Source organism: Podarcis muralis, chromosome 4 (assembly GCF_964188315.1).
Source record: "Podarcis muralis chromosome 4, rPodMur119.hap1.1, whole genome shotgun sequence".
Classification (NCBI taxonomy): domain Eukaryota; kingdom Metazoa; phylum Chordata; class Lepidosauria; order Squamata; family Lacertidae; genus Podarcis; species Podarcis muralis.
This window is the reverse complement of record NC_135658.1, coordinates 48,754,536-48,777,158: the sequence shown is the minus strand read 5'-3', so window position 1 is coordinate 48,777,158 and position 22,623 is coordinate 48,754,536. Positions and strand designations below refer to the sequence as shown.

At 40.8% G+C, this 22,623-nt stretch overlaps 1 protein-coding gene across 1 annotated transcript in view; it reads left to right on the top strand.

Annotated features, from left to right (window-relative positions):
- TMPRSS15 (transmembrane serine protease 15) overlaps window positions 1-21,642 on the top strand; it is a 56,172-nt gene extending 34,530 nt beyond the window's left edge. Inside the window, exons 16-26 of the mRNA XM_028726947.2 lie at window positions 415-540; window positions 1,388-1,528; window positions 2,327-2,437; window positions 5,168-5,300; window positions 8,873-8,968; window positions 10,623-10,672; window positions 11,843-12,017; window positions 17,191-17,372; window positions 17,608-17,703; window positions 20,137-20,276; window positions 20,932-21,642. Of these exons, the coding sequence (XP_028582780.2) occupies window positions 415-540; window positions 1,388-1,528; window positions 2,327-2,437; window positions 5,168-5,300; window positions 8,873-8,968; window positions 10,623-10,672; window positions 11,843-12,017; window positions 17,191-17,372; window positions 17,608-17,703; window positions 20,137-20,276; window positions 20,932-21,087 (1,406 nt within the window). The 3' untranslated portion in view covers window positions 21,088-21,642. The remainder of the gene's footprint in view (window positions 1-414; window positions 541-1,387; window positions 1,529-2,326; window positions 2,438-5,167; window positions 5,301-8,872; window positions 8,969-10,622; window positions 10,673-11,842; window positions 12,018-17,190; window positions 17,373-17,607; window positions 17,704-20,136; window positions 20,277-20,931) is intronic.
- The last annotated feature ends 981 nt before the right edge of the window (window positions 21,643-22,623 follow it).

Sequence of the window (22,623 nt, the reverse complement as noted above, 5' to 3'; positions counted from 1 at the left end):
ACTGTCCCTAGTGTGAAATAACATGGTTCTTTATTTATGGTTCCCTTTGCCCACAGCCTGCAGTAAAAGGTGCAATTTCCCCAAAAAATCAAAATGCAGTTTTGATTGTGTCTCTCTGTATTACATAGAACACAGTCAGATAATTCCAAGTAAATGATTATAGGATGTATTGATGTTCAAAGATGTTCATACTGAAAGATAGAGCATAAATGGCAGAAGTGACATGCCAGAGTGACTTCACATGAGGCAGGAATTGGTTTTATATTCATTCTCAGACTGGAAGAGAATGTTGTTATGTCTGCCTCTTTGCTTAAGCTGCTACTCATATTTCTCTATGTGGAGATGTTGATAAATCAAAGCTCTAGTATATCTATAAAACAAAGGGAATGTTTTTCTCTGTCTTTTATTTCCTAGGTGTATGGTATTTAAATGCAGAGAAAGGAAAAAATATCCAACTTCATTTCCAGTACCTTGATCTGGAAAATATTAATGACGTTGTAGAAATCAGAGATGGCACAGGAACTGGTTCTTTATTTTTAGGCAAGTATAACCCACAAATTTATGCAGAATTAGAATACTGTGTGTGGTTGAGCAGTATTTCATATTTTCTGGAAAACACAGGCGACCTTAGTTAGTTAGTTAGTTTTTTTTAAAAAAAATACACAATGAAAGTTGCTTATAGTACATTTGTGACAATTTCACTGAGCTGATCATGAGATAATATTTTGATGGTTTATCCTTGCTAGAGTTAAAAATATAACATCAATAACACTAGCTGCAACAATGCAGGTGAAACTAGAAGTGGGCAGGTTCTACTCTGGAAACAATTTGGTGGGCTTTTCACACAGATTTCACTGAAACTTCCAAATTGGCTGGTATAGTTTAAGAGAATTACAGAGAGGTCATTCTGGACTCTGAAATGCCGTTTATCCCATGATGCTCCATAGGTTTCTGTGTAGTAATGCTTTCAGTGTGTCAGACATTGTTATAGCACCATTGTAGCATGTTGTACCACAATGTGGTAGAGAGGCTTCCATGCATATGTGGCAGATTCTAGTAGTGAACCCACAACTTGCTTGAACCAGAACTGCTAATAGATTACAGATGTTGGTCCTGTTTCCCCACAAATTCCAGTTTGGGCAGAATTCACCAATATATGTGGATGAAACATATTGAAAGAATTCAGGATAATTTTTCTAGACTAGTCTTGAAAAACTGTGTCCCCTAGATATAGATGAAGGACAATGGCATATTTTTCACTCATAAAGTTATGGGGTTGCGTTTTTTCTTCTTATTTTTATGTATAACAACACTACACACAATTTCTAAGCAGAAAGCATTTGACCTATATCTAAAATATACATCTTTCTGTTTTCTCTATGGGTAGCTGTATATACAGGAAAGTCCCCGGTGCCAGATATATTCTCTACGACTCATCAGATGACTGTATTCTTTATTACTGACGATTCTGTAACTAAGAAAGGATTTGCAGCCAATTTCACTACAGGATTTCATTTAGGCTTGCCAGGTGAGATTCACACTTGCACATTTTTAATCAAAGATTTAAAAAGGGCACATGAATCTGTGAACAAAGATTTGTTTCTGTGCAATCCTATGCATGTCTACTTAGAAGTTAGTTTCATTGGGTTTAATGGAGCTTCCTCTATTACAGTGTATAAGCTAAAGCCTTCAGATGTAATTCACATTTATCAGGACCTCTGTTGGGCTAATCTACATCTTACACACTAACTTTCAGTTATTCTGCCTAGCATTGACCAAATGGCTAATTCTGTACTCCAAGGAAGATCAGCAGGGATGATTTGCTGCAGAGAACCAGTGGGAAAAATTGCCCTCTTCTCACTTTCCCCTGAGATTCCTTATCAACCCCATACACTTCTGTTTCCTGTGGGATGCCAGGCTGTGTTTGCCTTAAAAACATTGGTCTAAGAAAGCATGGGCTTTCAGAGAGGAAATAGTATGAAGAAAAGGGTTAAGCATCCTCCCTGCTCTTTCCCCACTGCAAATCACCTTCCTCTGATGACAGATGGAGGAACGAAGAAGTGGCTGTTGGGCTAATGTTGGTTGTCAGGGTAACCTAGTATCTCTTCACAAGAAGAGGTTAACTAAGCCCCGTTTTGAATTGTAAGTCCTTCTTGCAGGAGTTGCAAGAATACCCTTACACATGAGAGACCAGAAAATTGCCTCAAGTTTCTAAAGATAAAATGGATTCAGATTGTGTTTATTAACATTATGTAGAATTCGAGTTCAGTACAATAATTAAAATGCTACATTTTTATGGCCAATGATACATATTTTTATTTTACAGATCCCTGCGGTCCCAATTATTATCAGTGTGGAAGTGGAGAATGCATCCTGCTGGTTTACCTTTGTGATCAATCACAGCACTGTAAAGATAATTCTGATGAATCAGACTGTGGTAAATCTTTATTTCAAAAACGAAAAACAAGCTACCCACTTCTAATACATGTGACATTCTTGAATAAGTAAAAAAAACACAACTCAATAAGAAATTGTGATATATAGAATATCTTCAGGGAGGAAAGTAGATGTTAAAAACTTTGCTTTACTATCCCAGCTTTCTTACCTACTGTAAGTGTAATGAACAATGTGCCTATCCTTGATCTTCTATAGCAGTTACTTTATCTTGTTTGACAGTGACATCACCACACCTTTCCTGTGCTAATCTCTCTCAAAAAAATGTGAAGAACTAAGAACTCTGTTTACAGAGATCACTAGTTAGAAAACTAAGTCATCCTAATACTTCTTTATGGATTTTTTCCTTTCACTGGACAAGTGCTATAACTCCTGAGCTCTTATACCTGTAGAGTGGATTATAGCATCAAGCAAAGGAATTATAACAACAACCAAACTGGATGGCACAAGTAGGCAAGCGTACATTTGGAAAGATGTACTGTTTCATAGTAGATATGCCCTGCTCGCACATCTACTTTTCTGGTAGGTGAAGGGCTTTTTTTTTTTGTATGTGAGGCAGTACAAGCTGCTTTATCTCCATGGGAACATTCTACCCACTGGTTTATATTTAATAGGCTTCATTCCACTGACCCTACTGAAACTTTCACACAGGCCAAGATTCTCGACCAAAATGTTAAACCATGTTACATACTGCTGTATCCATACATACACAATATTTAAAGCAGACTGCGGCCACAGAGTGAAGAGCCAAATGTACTCTGAGCTCTGTATGCTCAGTATCTATGCGCATACCCTCTCTGAATTAGTATGCCCTGGGCCAGAGAATACACATGATCTTTTGTGAGCTCTGTTCATTTTAGTGGTAAAGGGACTTCAGTACATGATATCCCTTAGACTCCTTGTGCAGCTCGGTTTCCACTGAACTGAAAGAAGAAACTATTGAGGACTGAGACTTGCAGCCTCGTATCTTGAACCAGAATGGATTCATTCTGATACAGGGCCTTCCTATACACGTAGGAGCTGTGGATTTACTGCCTCTGCAACGTCCTATTTATTCACTTCAATGTTTGTTTAAAAAGCATGCTTGGGACTAAATTCTCAAGCTCATTTTCAAGCAAACGAGTTTAGGATCAAGTGTAAGCCTGATAAAAGTGTTTGACAGGAGCATAAAACAGCTGCGGGGGAGCACCATTTCAACTCTTTTGCAACACATATGCGGGTTACTTTGACAACTATGACAGCTGTTGTCACAGTACCATCTGTGGAGGTAGTTATTTCCAAAATTAAATGTTCCATACATAGCTCTGTTTCTCATAAAACAGAAATAATGGTCTCTGTGCACCAATTTATATGCAGAACTGATGTTAAAATGATGCTAGGGTCTGGTTTTTAAAAAAAACAAAATTGCTCTCACAGACAAAGAGCTGTCTGACACAATCGTTTCTGTGGGTGGATGTTTAGATTTGGAGACACGTATTTCCTTGGCTTATGTTAGATAAATCATAACTGTTAGTAGTGAAACTCTTAGACATCTGTTGGCAGGTATCTTGGGCTATATCATTAGTGGTATATGTGTCCAAAGGCAAAATACAGCTCCTAATACATCTTATCCTGCTATATTTAAAGAAGACGACATTTTTACCGGCAGTCTACTTTTTGTAGCAGAAGCTTGTTTTAAAAAACTATACTTTATTATTTTTTTAACAAATATGAACCTGCAAATGTTGGCAGCAATTTCTATAGTAAAGGTAAAGGTACCCCTGCCCGTACGGGCCAGTCTTGACAGACTCTAGGGTTGTGCGCCCATTTCACTCAAGAGGCCGGGGGCCAGCGCTGTCCGGAGACACTTCCGGGTCACGTGGCCAGCGTGACATCGCTGCTCTGGTGAGCCAGAGCCGCACACGGAAACGCCGTTTACCTTCCCGCTAGTAAGCGGTCCCTATTTATCTACTTGCACCCGAGAGTGCTTTCGAACTGCTAGGTTGGCAGGCGCTGGGACCGAACAACGGGAGTGCACCCCGCCGCGGGGATTCGAACCACCGACCTTTCGATCGGCAAGCCCTAGGCGCTGAGGCCCACAGCGCCACCCGCGTCCCAGCAATTTCTATAGAAGGTTTAAAATCTGAATAATACAAGTATTTATTTGCTCAATTTTACTCCCATAAAATTGTGGCTGTGGTTATGGTTAACTGAACACCTATCCCTAAAGTGCAATATGAAATACTTTATTTGCATGTACTTTGCTACTGCAGTGACCTTTCTTGTTCCTCTTTTATTGGTCAAGGCATTCGTAAAATCCTCTGTCCATATGTTTCCTCTAACAGTGTACTTATCATACCATCCACAGATGCACCTAAGGGATGCTAAGCAACATACAGTTGCAAGAAACTGATAGATGAAAGCTTTTTACTGGCCATTCAGGAGTTAACCATGGTACAGTGTCAGCCACCCTGTTTGTGTTACAGGTAATGGCTTCATGATGGCAATGGTGTTTGCTTCAGGACCCAAACTTACACACAAACACTATGGCTGGCTTCAGAGTAGCTTTCTAAAAACCTAAATTAGGGACAAGTCTTAGCACAAGTCTTAGTTCCCTTTTCCCATTCTTGGCTAGGATGCCTTAAGTTGAGCCCCTCTTCATGAGTGGAAATATCCTACAATCTATAGTGCACTGTTAAAAGTTTACTTCTGAGTCTATTTACTTTGTCAACAGTGCGCTTGGTCAATGGTTCTCTCAGCTTCAATGGATTGGTCCAGTTCAAGGTTGAGAATGAATGGTACACAGCTTGTGCAGATGAGTGGGCTGAACAATTGTCAAGCAGTGTCTGTCACTGGTTGGGACTTGGGTAAGTAAGGCTGTTTAATACATTTTGTTTCAGACTGTATATGCTTCATAATACCTATATCTGGTAGAAGATTGGCCAACTTTGCAAAGGACAGTATACATACATGTGTGATTATCCAATAAAATGTAGATGAAGAATAGGGAACATCTCCAGATGTTGTTCGGCTCCAATTCCCATCAGCTCTAGCTGAAGCATCAGGGCTGACAATACCTGAAGTCCAGTTATATCTGGAGGGCCATAGGTTTCCCATCCTTAATATAGAGCATCATTTTGAGTGGATCAATACTATGAGGTTATATATTTATATTTTTGTTCTTCCACTAAGGCACTTCTCAGAAAGGGCAGTGGGCAGCTTATGACACTGCTTTGAGAAAGAGCAGGGATGCAGGAAGGGCCCTAAAACTGGTACCCTCCTGAATGTGTTGTGGAGTATAGCTGATTTAGTTCCTCAAAGTCTATTACAAATAAACGAGACTTTCATAACAAATGCTGAATCGTTCAGAAAACCTGCATTGGCCAATGCACTCTGCCTTCTTTCTTTAGTTTTAGAAGACATCTTCTTAAATGGAGTATTACCAGCATCTATTAGTAGCACTATTTTAAAGAAAAGTGCGGAATGCTATAACATACAATTGATAATATCATCACCATCATCTTAATCTTAAGGATGCTATCAGCATGAAGGAGGCTGCCCGTCCATCCTGTAGCTGCCAGGCACTCAGAGGCCCAGCTCCCCCTCTATACACCATCTCCTCTGTAAGGACATGCACCTGTTAGGAAATCCACCCCACAGATGGTTTCCATTGACAGGATTGAACTGAGGATCACCTCATTCTGAGACAGGCTTTGCACCATGGCCACCTGGGTGGGCAGCCTCAAATGTTCTTGTAGGTATCATTCCAGTCCTTGCCATTAAGCCAAGTAGGGTAGGCTGCTAAGGACAATGATTTTCACAGCAGCAGTAGCAGCAAGACACTTGCAACACCATTGCTTGACAGGAGCACCTGTCAGGCACACAGCATTATCTTGGCATTAGCTGTGACCAGTTGGGAGAGGAGGGACCTCTTCTTAGGATACCAGTGGGGCTGCTGTGGCCAGAGAGGCTTTCCCTAAGAGGAGCAATGGCAACCATGAGTTGTTTGGTGAGATACACTAGCAGGCAACCCTCCTCACTGGGAATGGGGGTGTTGCCTGGTCTTCTGTTGAAGATCCCCGTACCTGAACTGACCTTGCTTTCTGTGGCTGCTGCTCCTTGTGGGCAGTTGTTGATGTTACTGGATCTCCAAATTGCAGCTGCTACTGCTGGTGCATTCCTGTGGGGAGAAAAAGCTTGGGAAAGAGATGTTAGCATGACAATTTTGTTTCTTCCCCATTTGCACTTCGTTGGGAATGTGTTCAGTGTGCCCAGTGTTTGTGAAGTATGTTCCCTGGAGTGTTCACAAGGCTCCTGCTGCACCCCTACCCAAGTGCTCTTTCAGAGTGGTGTGAGACATTAGGGTGAGCTAGGACCAGATTTCTGAGTATTGGGCCCTCTCTATTGACTTCTATTGTGTGGTTTGAATTACTCTATCCTTTTTGCTGGCCTCACTTCTGCCAGGGTGTCAGGCAATGTGATTGAGTAGAGTTAAGATTCAGCCTGGGTCCCTAGCTGGATGGTATGATGGATCCTAAGTCACATCCTGGCAGATCTTGGATCTGGCTTGCTCCCTAAGCCATGCTCATTCATTCCAATGGTTCTACTCTGAATAAAATATAGCTGAATACCACCCTAATATTTGAAAAACTGCGTGGGCATGAGCAAAGGGAGTTGCCATTTTGATGCCAGTGATGTCCTCCTGAGCATTGTCCAGTAGCTAATGAGACTTGCAAGCAATGCACTTTAGCTTTTCTCTCTCTTGCACTGAACTGGAGATAGCACTGAATTGAGCAGCTAAAACAGCTTGTGGAGCAGGCAGATCTTTTAAAGGAGTTCATTTTTTTCAGTTGAGATTTATGAGGAAATTCACTTTTTACCTAGCCTTTTCCTGAGGAAAAAGACTAACCGCTGATCAAATTGGAAATGTCTGGTCTTCCCATGGTGACAAGGAGAAGTAAATCAGAGGGGCTGGGCATGTGCTCAGCATCATCCTTCTTGATAATGACTTGAAGAACAGTGTGTAAAACTGACCAGCTTAACAGAAAGAGTGGTTTAGGGCCGTCTTTAGCACAGTGTGTGTGCTTCAGCTAACTGCCAACAGCATCCCCGTTGCTTGAAATTTTGGGGGAAGATGACTATGTTGTATTCTTTTTATAATGGATGTATTGTATTCCACCAGACCCTCAAACCTCTGCGCATATCCTGCTGCTTCCAAGCACTTTGGTAAAGTGGCAAGAGCAAAGTCAATCATAAAATCAAAGAACCTGCAGATAGAAAAGACCTGCTAGGTCACTTAGTCCATCTTCCTGCCAAGTGTGGGATTGTTCTCCAGCTGTATTTCCACACTAGTGTTAGCTAGCCTAGTTTCCAGCTTCCAGGATATTCTGCCAATCGCCCAATGACTTCTGCATGTTTAGCCTTGCATTCTAGAGCTCTGCTGATATTTGGCCTATATTTTCATTTCCTCAATATTTTCTCACAATGGGAAGGAAGAGTCCTACTGGGTATTGCCACCACAATACACAAGAGCAAATCACGTTTGAACTGTCATACAGAACTTCTAAAATTAAATGTTATTTTAGTCAATGGTAAGTAAAATAAAAGTCCTAAGGGTTAGACATTAACCTTCTCTCCTGCTCACCTAAATTAAAACATGCTAGGATTTATAAAATGGAATGGAGTTCAGGAAAAAATATTCTAGCTTTCATGGAGAAAATTTGCACTATACTTTCTTGCTCTAGTCCCCAAAGCCTGCTTTAGGTATAGAAGCTCAGGATTTCATGTGTAATGCTTACATCCACAGATTATGTGACTGTAGCTGTTTACTACAGTCAAGTACAGTAAAATAATAATAATAATACGTCATTTGATATGGTTGGACTGAAACCAGGGAGTGCATTGGTCTATGTAGAGCATCCATCCTAACTGAACATTTTCAGAATACGTAATGAATTTTACTATCATCACTGGTTGATGATGAAAACTGTACAATTTGGCACTATCAGTATTGATGCCACTAATCTCTCATTTTGGGGAGGGAAAGGAAGAAGGTAAGTGGATTGATTCCCTTCTCTCAAATGTATTGTATCTAGCAAGCTCATGTGTAGTCCCATTCCAGAAACAGGAGAACACAGTGATAGGTACAGCACTTTTTGCCCTTGGCTGGCCAAAGTACCATTGTGATCACAGCAATTTTTGGCTGTCGTATTCTGACTGCTCAATTTACTGGCCACATTTCTCCATACATCACAGATGTTGTGTGTCATGTATCTATAAAGGGAAGATTACTTGAGGAAGTGGAAGAGGAAGAAAGAAATCCATCAGACCATTTCTTAAAGCTACTGCTATATTAATAAGGCATTTGGCATAATTGTTTCTAGAAGGTTTATTATTATTATTTTAAAGAATATATCCCAAGCATTGTTTTCCTTTGTAGAAGTGTGAATAGATCGTATCCTGTCTTATTTGATCGGGCAGGACTTTTTGTGGAAGTTACAAATGCAGTCAACAACAGTTTAATACTAACACCCAAGTAAGTATTCTAAACTTATGATGATGAACAATTGAAGTTGTGCTTGGGGCACATTATTATTTTTTCTTTAAATTCAGCTTGTCATCTGATCCTTTCATCTTTTATAAAAAGGGATCATGCTAGTGGCATTAGGAGGGGGCTTATGCAGAAATTGCAGGTCAGTCCCAATGGTATAGTTGGGGGGGGGGGTTTACATCCATTTTTTTTTATTTATTTCGCTTGCATCTCTTCTGTCAAAGTTAGTATTCCTTTTTCTTCCCATGTGGTCAGGACTTCCATTTCCTGAAGGAAGCCTTCTTGCCCCTAACAGCTACCTTTTCTCTTCTTGTTAACTATGGTGGTATCTTCTTGGCTCGAGTGGTACCTCTTGAACTGCTGTATACATTCTACCTGAGCTTATTGTGATTTTGAACAAACTCCAAGTCCTCTGGAGATTTGACCCTGTTGACTTTGCCTTTCATCTTCCTTTTATACCACTCTCCTCACAAGCAGTGTGTGAAGCAAGGCCAGTGAGGGCTATGGCCTGGCTTGAGGGCATATGGTTGGGGATAGGGTGGGAGGGGAGTTCCCAGGGCCAATAGTACTAGTTACATCAGGTGGGAAGTTCTAGGGGATTACCATGGGTAAGCAGGGGGTTGACAATAGAGTGAGGGGTTGGATGGAGGAGGCAGCCTTGGCAAGCAATGCAAGAAGGGGCAGAAGCCCCTAGTCCAGGGGTCAGCAACCTTTTTCAGCCGTGGGACGGTCCACCATCCCTCAGCCCATGTGGGGGGCCAGACTATATTTTTTTTGGGGGGGGAGAATGAACAAATTCTTATGCCCCACAAATAACCCAGAGATGCATTTTAAATAAAAGCACACATTCTACTCATGTAAAAACATGCTGGCCGTCCGCGGGCCGGATTGAGAAGGCGATTGGGCCGCATCCGGCCCCTGGGCCTTGGGTTGCCTACCCCTGCCCTAGTCTCTCACTGTATGTATTCTTTTTTCCCATTTGTGCAGTTGTCTTCTATTTATCTGCAAATTTTTATCCATGATGCATGTTTACTGGTCTGTGATATGTAAACTAATGGCTCAGTCACAGCCTCTGGGGCTCAGATGAATTGCCAGCTAATGAAATATTCTTCAAGCCCCTGGATCACAGAAATACTAGAGTCGTTTTGATCTGTGGTCTTTTACTGTTCTGGAATCTATCTTCTTTTTTTCTTGACCAAATATTTCTCAATCTTCTGAGCAAAGCTAAGATAGTCCTGACAGAGCAGAGTTATATCTATGTAAGTATTACTTCCTAGCAAGCTAACATTTTTAAATCTTTGGTCACACTGATCTCTAGTGGCAAATGACTGTGTAAACATATAAGAAAGCAATACTGTTTTCTTTCTAGAGTACTGAGAGTCTATAGACTATTGTAAAATGTGCATACTCCCTAATACTAATGATTAAGGAAGTACAGGGTTTGGGGTGGCTTTTTTTGTAGATTATCCAACAGTGTAGACTTTACATAATCCTTAAAAATACTTGCATATTTTACACAAAAAAAATTAAACATATGTGGTGAGAAGCACCAGGTCGCTAACCTTATGCTGTTCCAACAGGTAATGAAAATCTCTTTTCGCTAAACAGCTTAAATACAATTACCATGTTCTCATTCTAGGGCAAGTTGTCTCAATAATTCAGTGATTCACCTGCAATGCAACAATAAACGTGAGTGTATGAACATTCAAAAGTTTAACACATAGTGCCTGCACCACGTACAGTTTCTCTCACCATATTATATGTAACAATATGGTTTTTTATATTTAACATGTATAAAATAGATTTCACAGGAGCAAAATGTATTGTAAATCCTACCTTAAGTTAGGACACCAAAAGGCAGCACAAATAAAATAATCTTTAAGTGTTTCCAGAAAATATCCATCTTCATGCTACGTGAAGGCTGTAAGAGAAAGCATTTCTACTATGGGCAGTTGCTCCAAGCAGGGGCACCGACTTATAAAAAATATTGGGGGGGGCCATACCGGGGAGGGTGGAGCCAACTAGGCTGGCGGGGGGCGGGTGCGGCCGGTGCAGAGAAAGCCGGAGCGGCGACTGCGCTTTGAACCCGCTGTCAGTCAGCCGGGGCTGAAAGGCAGACTTTCTTCCTCGGCTCGTCATTTGCCCGGCCGCCCGTGTGGGATCCCACCGGGGAGGCGGAGTGCTGAATGCCGTTACAGTTTTATTTTTGGCGCCTCCGGTCTCCTCCTCCTGCTTTTCCCATGCTCCATCCCCTCGGCGACTTCGCGCTTCCAGCAGAGAAGCTGCGCGCAGCTCCGGGCGGCAGATGGGAAGACCCCCTCGCGGGTTTTTCACGCCTGGAGAGCGCTGGTTCGGAGCGGGTCGCAGTCTCCGCTGTTGCCGGCCGAGCAGGAGCGCCGAAGAACCAAGAGTGGGCGGGGACGAAGGGAGATGAAGCCGGGAAGTGACGGAGGCGACAGAAGGTAGCGGCGCGCGTCACCTTCTATCCGAGGCGCGTGGAAGCGGAATGAAGCGGCTGGCAGAGAATCGCCGGGGGGGGGGGGGTAATGAGGCCGAACTAATAATTTTCTTAAATTATTGGGGGGGCAGAGCCCCCCCAAACGAATTTTTGAGGGGGCTCGGGCCCCCTCAGGCCCCATGGAGTCGGCGCCTATGGCTCCAAGTATCTGTCTCTGACATCTGTATGTATAGTAAACTCAAATAATGTAGCTCTGGGTAATCCTAGAGATCATGAACTGATCATAAAGAAGGCAATCTCAAATGAAATTCCAACACTTTGGAAAGACATTATACTTCCTTCTAGATTTTGAGCCCCACAAATGACATGGATTTAACTTTAACCTTTTCTTTTAATGGTAGCATGTGGGGAAAGGCTGATTACTCAGGAACATGGAATGAAAATTATAGGTGGTTCTGATGCTCCAGAAGGTGCTTGGCCTTGGATGGTCTCGTTACGTTTCAATTCCAGGCCAGTTTGTGGAGCATCTCTTGTCAGCAATGAATGGCTGGTCTCTGCTGCACACTGTGTTTATGGGTAAGCTTAATTCTATCCTTAATTTGTAATATGTACCTGGTTCTTTGTTGTCATAATATTTTTACTTCTGATAGCTTAAGCAGGAATTGGGAATTTAGGAAGTTGTTTTATACCAAGTCAGTCCATTGGTGCATCTTGCTTAGTATTCCTTGGCTTCTGTATGATGCTGTTTCTTAATTTAGATTCTGTTTATGTTGTTGTTTTATTGTAATTTTAGCATGTTGTTTTATGTTGCTTTGTGATTTCAAATAAAAGGTGGTATAAAAATACTTTAAATAGATAAACAAATTGTCAATGCTGACTGGCTGTGGTTCTCTAGGTTTCAAACAGGGGTCTTTCCCAACCCTATGGGGACATAGCAGGGCGTGAGCCTGGGACCTTTTGCACATAGAGGTCAGTGCTCTACAACTGAGCTATGGTGCTTGATTTGCCATTTCAGGGAGAGCCATAAGCTAACATAAAATGAGGGTTGAGTGGATACATGAATCTGACCCATCTTTCAGGGGCCACTTTTGTCAGGTACATGCCTGATTCTTCATTCTTTGCAACCCCAGCTTTAATTTCATAGAAACATAGAATTATAGAGCTGAAAGGGACCACAAGGGACATCTAGTCCAACCCCCTGCAATGCATGAATCTTTTACCCAATGTGGGGCTCAAACCCAGGACCCTGAGATTAAGAGTCTCCTGCTCTACCAGCTGAACTAAACTGGGCTTGCAAAGGATGGATCTTTGCAGCCATGGCTTGAATTCAAGCAAATATTCCTGTCAAAACTCAGCACCACTTTATGCAGAAATCAACTGCAGAAGCTCAGATTGGGAGCTCCTGCATAAATCCAGCCGGGCTAGGTTTTTGACACCAAAAACAGCCCTTCTTGCTGGGTAACATCAAGAAGGCACTTTAAGGCTCCCAGAGATTTCTTTGCAGCCTTTGCTTTACTTGCCCCACACTTGGTGCCATATGGCATCAGCTATAGAGCAGGTAGATGTGGCTTGGGGGAAATGGCCATGACGCAATGTAGGACCCCATTACCTGTTTCAGCCCATGTCACTCTGATCTTAGATCATTGGGGGTGGGGTGGCAGGTGCCCTAGACCTTGAAACTGACAAATCTTCAAACTCAGCAACATGAATGATCAGGGTTAGGGATCATATGAAATTTCATGTTATATCATTTCATTATATCAACATTTAATCCTGGTGCTGCAAAGGGCTCATTATCCTTGTTGCATGCTGTGTTTCCTGGGATGAAGCTTAGCTCTAGTCAGGGCTGGCCCACTCATGCTGCTCCATCAACAATAGCTACAGCACACTCCTTGGAGGCTGGATCCTCCACCTTGCTACCAGCAGCCTCTTGGTGTTTAGGAGACACTACTGATTTCCTCCCTTCCCTAGGGAAGAAATGGTGGAGATGCCCCTCTGGGGTCTCCTGGAATCTTCACCTGCCTGGTGTGATTCAGTGGGCCCTTTCCCCACACCCACAACAGCCTTTGGGTAAGGTTGATTGGATTCCCCACCTTGTTCCCAAGATCTTTATTCTCCCCTTTTTCCTAATGCAGAAATTCATTCACCACTTCATCCCTTGTGGGAAGGTGCCATTTTGTAGTTCGCCTCAGGTGCCAAAATGTCTTTCTAGTGAAAATGAATCATATACATTCAGCCCCCCTCTTTCAATCAGGTTTTATCAGGCATCTTGGTGTAATGCTCATTTAAGAACTATACAAAAAAGCACTGTTGCACATAGATGGAGACAGATTGTTCTGCTATATAGACAAAAGAAATGTGTAAATTCTTCTGGCAGATTTCCCAAAGGTTAAATGAAAATAGCCATAATCAGTTATAATTCTTCATTTTTTCCATCTAGATTTATTAATGTTATGAAGATCTTCTGGGCAATTCTTACTCAGCTGCATTTATTCATACTGTTCTAACAATAACATAGAACTTTAGCACTATTAAAGCATGCCATTTTCCAATGCCTTAGCAATTAAGGATATGCTGGCATATTGAATGGTTTATTTAAAAAACGAAAACTAGGCAAACCTACATAGCATACTTCCACAACATCATGTGGGTCTCTCAATCTTTTAGATATTTTAGCTGCCTCTATCAAGGTTTTTGTTGCTTTTTATTTTCTTTAACAAAATGATGCCTTTAATAGAGCTGACAGAAAGCAATAGCTCTGTTTTACTGACAGTTACATTCTGGGGCCCGAAATCACTATGAGCTGATGTGTTAATGAGGTGTTAATGGTTTTGGAGGAGATCTAAAAGACTGCTATGGTAGTATTAGAAGCAACTGCATTGTCATCTTGGTGTAAAGGGAAAGTGTGTGTGGAGTCAAAATTAGGTTCTTTGGAGACAATCAGTGGATTGACTTCATTTTTTGAATTCAGTTTTTGGCATGACAAGCAAAAACTCAACACTATTCACTTAAAAATCACAATATTTCTTGGTTTCCAAAAATACTTGGGCAGTGCCAGGCATTTCCTTCTAGTATTTATATATTTGTGTGTGTGCATATGTAAATATATATAAATTAATAACATATATTTAACATTCTGCTGATAAACTGTTGATTATTTTTCAGTTCAGTTCAGTTTTTTTAATCAGTTTTTTTTAATCAGATTACATATTACTAAAATCTTCTACAGTATATCAGAATGTGAACATATTTATTGTAATGTATCTAATACAGTCAAAGCTCTTCACTTCTAAAAATGGAATCCAGTTTGATGATTCTTCAATTTACTTGCAACCTTATATCTCATCAGTTACAATAGGGGATATAAGCAAGTAACAAGTGATTAATGTAAAGTTATCTACATGAAATATGCTATACCAGGCTAAGTGTTCCCACGTTATTTAGAATCACTTGAGTATCTGCATTACTCATCCGACATGTTGCCAGTGGTGTCATTAAGAAATGACCTCATATCTTCTAAAGGTAGATTCAGCTTCACAGCCCAATATACAACCCATCCATGTAAGGAAAAATAAGCCAAGGTATTCGTGTTTGACCACTAGAGCAATGAATTACACTCTGCGGTGTAAGTGGTATTAGCAAGCACCCCATTTGTCACTGACCAAGCTGTCATTTAGCCTTTGTCATAAAAGCACAATAATATACTCCTGAGCCCTCTTCCTTTGGCTGCTATAAAAAGACCCCTCCTTTCTCAAAGCTGCATAATAGATAGTACTGGGCTAGAAGGTGATCGTGTCTCTGCAGTGGAATAAGTGCATCAGTTATCCTTACCTCTTTGATGACACCCCACTTCCCAGTGCTATGAGACACAAAATACAGGCAGTGGTAAGTCAGGTTAAATAAAAGTCTGTAACCATCAAACATATTTTTCTTTATTCACAAATAATCTAAATTCATCTGAAAAGCTGCTTAAATATGAAAGCAATGTACAAACATTTTGGTGTATTCCATAATGGTGTCCCCAGGCACCATAGTTCCTTGGCGGAAGCTGAAGTGTGACTTGAAAAATTAAGCCACCCTGTTGGATCATCCCTCACTATGTGGTAAAACCAGACATGGTGTCCTGTGCACACCCAGCCAAGGAAGACAAGCAGCCGATAGTAAATTCTTTATTGACAAAAGCACACAATTACAGCGCACCAGATAGAAACACACACATGCTTCTAGCATCTACGTAGCTAGCATTAACTTTCCCAGGTTTGTGCTGGGTGAAGCAGTTGAAGCAACTGTAGGACCAAGCCACTCTGACCACCACCACCCCAGTTTGTGTAGCCTTGTCTGACAGGGTGCGCAGACACAACCTGAGACATGAAAGTTGTCCCTGTGCTTCTTTTATACAAGCTCCCATTGGGGGCAGTGGGGCAGGAGAGATCAGGTCCCTCACCCAAACTGCCTCTACCTCCATTTCTGACATGCCCTGTCCCCCTCCTCCAATTCTGGCTGCTACCACCCTGGCTCCTGCCTTGCTGGTGGCACCAAAATGCATAAATCACTGCCCTCTCTCCTGGGTCATCCTCTATGCCCCCTTCCTCCATCACACATTCAGCAGAACCCTGCCAGTCCCTGACATCTGGTAGAGATGGGTACCCAATATGGGCAGAGGTATCCCCAGGAAGGTGTACAACCACACTGTCATATACTGGTCCAGTTCATACTGTGGTTATTGGGCAATTACGGAAAGTATAGTCTCAATATCAACTGACCAATGAAAGGTTTATGGGAATGTTGCGGATAGTGGGAGAGGATATATTGATTAAATATTATCCTTCCTCACTCACACTAGTGAGTCAGTAGCAGAGTACATTCCCCAGCGTATTTCAGGCAGCTAGTTGGTATATTCGTTTGAATCTCTTTACTTACGCAATCCAATCTGGCTTTATCCAGAGTGGGTTATTCCTGGTAATTTCCCCTTTTAACCCTTTTAAAAAGAATAAAGGCACAACAGTCTTCTTTTAAAAGTAATAAGAAATTTTCTCACATACAGTTCACAGCTGGTTCCCTGAAGGCAGGCTTGTAGTTACAGAATAGAGATTGAGTTCATCCCATATGAGGATTGGGCTCATGGCTGAGAGCCAGCAGACAGCAAAAGCATCAGTATCAGAAGAGAGCAGCAAAAGAGTCAAAGAGGAAGATGGCTGCATGACTGGCCCTTTTAAAGGGTCTCACAGGATCACATCCATCTACCAGGTCACAGGTAGGGGGATGATGCTCCAGACCAGTTGTGACAGAAAGTCCTCCTGGCTGGAGTACCATCCCCGTGTGTCCACTCTGGGCAAACAGGAAGTGTTGTACTTGACTGCTTATGTTACATCCCACAAAGTTTTGGGTGGTATGCAGGACACAATATTAGATTACCTTTCTCACAGTAGCAAACAGATTGCTTATTCAGTTTTCAGGCTGTGTGTAATTTTTGTGTTAAAATAATATGTCTCTCCAATTTTAATATGTGGGAATCTTGTAAAAATTTGGCATGCTCTGGTTTATATCAACAATACTGTCAGACCTCCATACCAATTTCAAATGATACAGTAAGAGCCCATTGCATGGTCCAGCTGCATTCAAATGATTGAGACATTGTGCAAAGTGGTGTAAAAGTATAAAGTAACAGAAATTACATGTCACAAATTGCTCAGGTTTGTTATTTGATCACAGTTGATTCTGACTCAGAATATTCCTTCTAATTCCTCAGGAGGAATTTAAAGCCATCTCAGTGGAAAGCCGTACTTGGTGCGCATAACAATCTGAATTTGTCATATCCTCAAATCGTCATTCAAGAGATTGATCAAATCATCATAAATCCCCATTACAATAAGCGAACGAAAGATAGTGACATTGCTTTGATGCATCTTCAAATCCGAGTGAATTACACAGGTGGGATCATTTTCTTTTCCTGGTTTCTTTCATATGGTGAAGTGATTTAGAGTCAAATCTGGAAGAACTCTGGAAAGTTAAGATACTACATGTTTCCAATAAAATAATAAAATAGACCTGAGTAATGGACGCATTCTGGACTCATTTCTGTGGAGGAGCTGCTTGTATAATGACATCACAAAATGGACATAATGGACACTGGAGTTGAAACTGATTGATCATTTATTTTTCACAGATTACATTCAGCCCATTTGCTTCCCAGAAAATACAAAACAATTTTTGCCAGGAACTAATTGCTCCATTGCTGGCTGGGGAAGAACTACAAATCAAGGTACGTCATCACACTGTTAAAAGGCCCTATTAAAATCCGGAGCAGAACTTTTTCTCTGTGTTTTTTTGTCTCTGTGTTTTGGTATTTTCATGATGCAATCAATACAAGGTACTTGAAGTAAATATATGTTGCTATGCAGAAAAATACTGTCATAGCACTAGCTGCAATAGAACAAATTATACCCCCCACCCAGGAGAGCTGTTGGACCAAAGTGTGGGCCATAAGAAGAAAAGATAAGCCCTTTTATTCCTCTGTGGGGCAAACAACAGATTGGGTGTAGAGATTTTTATCTGGAAAATGTTGTGCAAGGAATTAGTAATTTAGCCACCTGCTCCAATCAAATTAGCAGAGCAAGGTGACTGCTTTTCAATAATGCATGGCATGTAGTTTAGCCCTGAATAAATAATGCACATTGCAACCAATATGCATAGATCTGCACCTGTTAAAAAGGACAGAATGCAGTCAAGGCCAGTGTTAAGGAAATCAGGAAACATCAATACATGATGCAAATACATAATGCCTCATTTCTCACAAATGCCTACCAATCCCATCAAGTTGCTCCATGGAGAAGAAAGTTATTTTTTCCATTCTGATATGTTAGTTTGCATGTTGGCCTCTGCTTCTAGACCATGGTTCACCGGCAGATGCACATGTGCCTACAAAGACCCTCCCTGTCATTCACAAGGTATCTCTCTCCACTGAGGTTCATCCTGAAAGAAGCATTTTATTGTAGACAATGGAAGAGGTTGTGCTGTGTGCTTGGTTGCAGGAGGGGTGCCCACAACAGTTTCTCTGGTTTGCAAATGTGCCCACAGGCCTTCTGTTCTAGACTATGCTCTCAATTATATGTATAAACAAGGGGCTATATTTAAAGATACCAATAAATCAGAAACAGCAAAGAGTTTTCTGGCACTTAAAAAATACTAGCTGAGTTGTTGTCGCATTAGCTTTTATGGACCTGAGCCTATTTCATTCCATGCATCAAGTATCCTCTTCATTTGGCAAACACATAGATGTTTACAAACAATAAAAACCGTAAATCGAGGGCAGCTCTGGTCTACAAAAGCTCGTGCCACAATAAATCTGTTTTGAATGCGTCACACGTTTTCAAACAGATATTCAGTTATCCTTTAGGAATTATTTGTGACTTGCAAGAAGTTAAAGATGATTTTCATTGTTCTATAGAGACATATTTTCGCTAAATTTTTGTGCAGTATTAAATGGAATGCTTTTGGTAGTGCAACCAACATAAAACTGCCAGTTTTAAAATAGTTTAGTTTCAGTTAACAGCCTACAAATTTAAATGTGATTTCTCGCCCACCCCCTTTCAATTTTCATCGATTCTTGTGGAGAACTGATCTTAGGATTCAGCTAGATTTAGTCTTAGTGTTTCATTCTTACAATTTTATGACTTTAAATATCTTACTTATTCGTAGTTTAATAGAACATTAGTATTTCATCTAATACATTTGTATTCGATCATGGAACTCAAAGAGACATAGGTTCTCAGGCACTCTCCCATCTAGGTACTGACTACACCAAAACCTGCTTAGGTTGAGCAATCATGTAAGGACCCAAACATTTGGGGGGGGGGTACCCTTTACCAAGGCTCAGAGATGCAGCTGGGACCAGCCAGCAACCTCATTTCCATGGAAGGTAAAATGGAAGCTAAAATGTAAACCAACAATGAATGCATTTCTTTTGACACCCCATTCAGTCCTAACATGTTAATTAATTTCAATGGGTCTAAGATTCTATGTGAATCAGAGAATCAGAGAATTGAAGAGTTGGGACGGATCTCGAGGGTCATTTAGTAGGATCCCCTGCAAGGCAGGAATCACAGCATAGCTGAACACCACCCAAGTTGTGTGAACGTCAATTGTTGTGACAATCTTTGTTTTTAACAACTAAAAGGAGATGACTGAATAAGAAGACCACCTGGCTATGTTAGTCCAAACTTTAAGCCAGTCTGTGCATTATCACGGCTATGCTCATGTACACATCTACTACAAGCTCATATTGTTGACTTTCTAAGAGTCTTGCTGCAATCCCAAATGTACAGACATAAGTAATTATAAATGAATGATTCAGGTTTCCCAAATGTGGGTATTTAAAATAGGTATATATATATATATATATATATATATATATATATATATATGCATGCATATTTTTCTTTCGCTCTTCATGTATTTGCAGCAGAAAATACCTGATATATGTTGTTTCCTGCAGCAGTTATGAAGCTCTCTACTCATTATGGAAAGCTAGCTGCTCATAGACTTCACTGGATTTATTAGCACGGTAACACAGGCAGTATAAGGCATCTATAAACTGTCCGTTGGAAACGAGCAATGTTAGAATGAATGAAAATATTGCTTGAAGAACTTGTTTTACATTATACATCAGGCTCATTCAATGAATATGTTTAAACAGGTTCTGTGGCAAGCATATTGCAGGAAGCAGAAGTCCCTCTTATAACACATGAGAAATGCCAGCAATTGATGCCAGAGTACAATATTACTGAAAATATGATATGTGCAGGATATGATGAAGGAGGAACTGATTCCTGTCAGGTAAAATTGATATGTCTTTTCTGCTACAATACAGCTGGGGAAACCTAGCCAGATGGGTGGGGTATAAATAATAAATTATTATTATTATTATTATTATTATTATTAGGCACATTTTTTTATTCTCTGACCATTACTTATGGTGCTAAATGTTCTATATCATAATTCGATAACTGATAAATGGAAAAAGCATTACTTAAGTTGGGAGCTTTCTTTAAGGGCAGCATCATTATCAACATCATCATTATCTTACTGCTTTCAATTCTTCTCATTTATGACCTTAGCATACTTGAATTTATTTAGAGAAACAACAACCTCTAGGCTCTGTCACCTCCAAGGGAATACAAAGCAACTACTGATAGCATTGCAGGCCATGGGCTGCTGTCATCCTCAGATTGTTTCTAAAGATATTCTGCCGTCTAAGAAAGGCAATGTCTATTTCTCCAATGCTTACAAAAGCCCTTCTGACACAACTTTCATGCTGGCTCAAAGAATTTAGCTTAAAGTAGAAGCTCATGCAGAGGGTTCTGTTAATACTGCGTATAACTGACAGGCATCTCAGTGAATGCTGAAGGCCATAGCAAATCCCATTTTAGCTTTACATAGCGTTTTGTCTCCAATTAAAAACAAATGTATGTAACAATATTTGTCATTCCAGGGAGATTCTGGTGGGCCACTGATGTGTCAGGAGAATGAAAGGTGGTTACTGGCTGGCGTGATATCCTTTGGCCGTCAGTGTGCTCTGCCAAATCGTCCCGGCGTTTATGTGAAAGTTTCGAAATTTGTTGACTGGATAAAAAAGACTATCCATTAGCACCATTTAATATATATACATATATATATATGGAAAACTAGAGGATGATTTTCAACAAAGCCACTCCATTACTACAAGGATTTCCACTTGTTCAGAAGAACTTCCACTGCCTCTTCTCCCCCTGTGTTTCCACCCCCCACAATAAGTATGTTCTGGGGACAACAGTGTCCCGTTAGGACTACAAGATCAGCAGAGAAGGGCACCACATTCAGAAGTGCAGAGAACGGTACCCCAGGAGATAGCATTCTCCATGGCAGCCCCTAAATGGTAGAACTCTCTCCCGAGAGAGAAGTGTCTTGCATCTTCATCAATCACTGTATACTATAAATGCACCTCTTTACCCTGAAACATCAACTGTGACATGTATACCATAGCATCATAGAATTGTAGAGTTGGAAGGTACCCCAAGGGACATCTAAGCTAACCCCCTGCAATGAAGGAATCATAGTCTTTAAAATGTATTTTTGTAGTACTGAATATTGTTCATGCCTGCTCTCTCTGCTTAACTTTCGTTGTGCCTTTCTCATCACAAATAAAGTACTGAAGATGCTTTAAGTAACGCTTCCTCCGTTGATTTTGGTTACTGGAAATCTCAATCCTGAAGTATTATTTAAGATGCTGAGATAGAAGCAGAGATTTCTGCTGTCAAAAAAATGTTCCTGGAACAGGCAACTTTGGCAGAGCCGTCCATTTCTGAAGGTCAAAACGCAACATAGCTTCACTTCCTTACTGCAGGGATATACCTACACAACCTCCATTGGTGTTGGATCATTAGAATGACTGTAGTTGTGCTTTTCTGATACTGCGCTGTAAGAAGCTGTATATATAAGCTTCTTCTCAATTGCCACATATATCCCTCCCTTAACTGCCACCGCCTTTGAATAGCAGTTGTGCTTCCCAGGGTCTTGAAAGGATCAGTGAGCTAGAAACTCTGATGCACTGGGACAGTGTCTTATCTTTCCCAGTGCAAGAAAGAGGAAAAACACCAAAACAAGGAGACAAAATGTCCCCCTGTGCCAGTGGCTGGCTTCTTTATACTAGACCCTGGACATTTCTGCCTTTCCTGACATAGCAAAACACAGATGGTGACAGTTTATTTATTTAGATCGTCAACAATTGTTCTTAAAATCTAGTTACTTGGCACAGCAATAACTAGTGATCTTTGCCTTCCCACCCCCACCCCCCTTTTTTGTTTGTTTCCAAGGATTGAATGAATAACTTGTCACGGGCAGAATGACTCAAGTTGCCCCTGGGCAAGCATAATATCAAAATACCCTTTTTGCTACCAAAGTGTACTCATTACAGTTCATCAGTTTGTTTCCCCGTGGTTTTGAAGTTTATCCTTGCAGAATAGCACAGTGTTGCCAATTGTCTTTAGTAATGTAAGTCAAAGAACAACAGTAAAATCACCTCCTATTTCAAATAAATAATCCTACAGTCAATATTTTTATCAAATTTTTATGCAAAGATAAATTATTTTGTTACACTGTAAATTTATATTAACTGAATTTACAGTACACCCATTAATAAGAGACA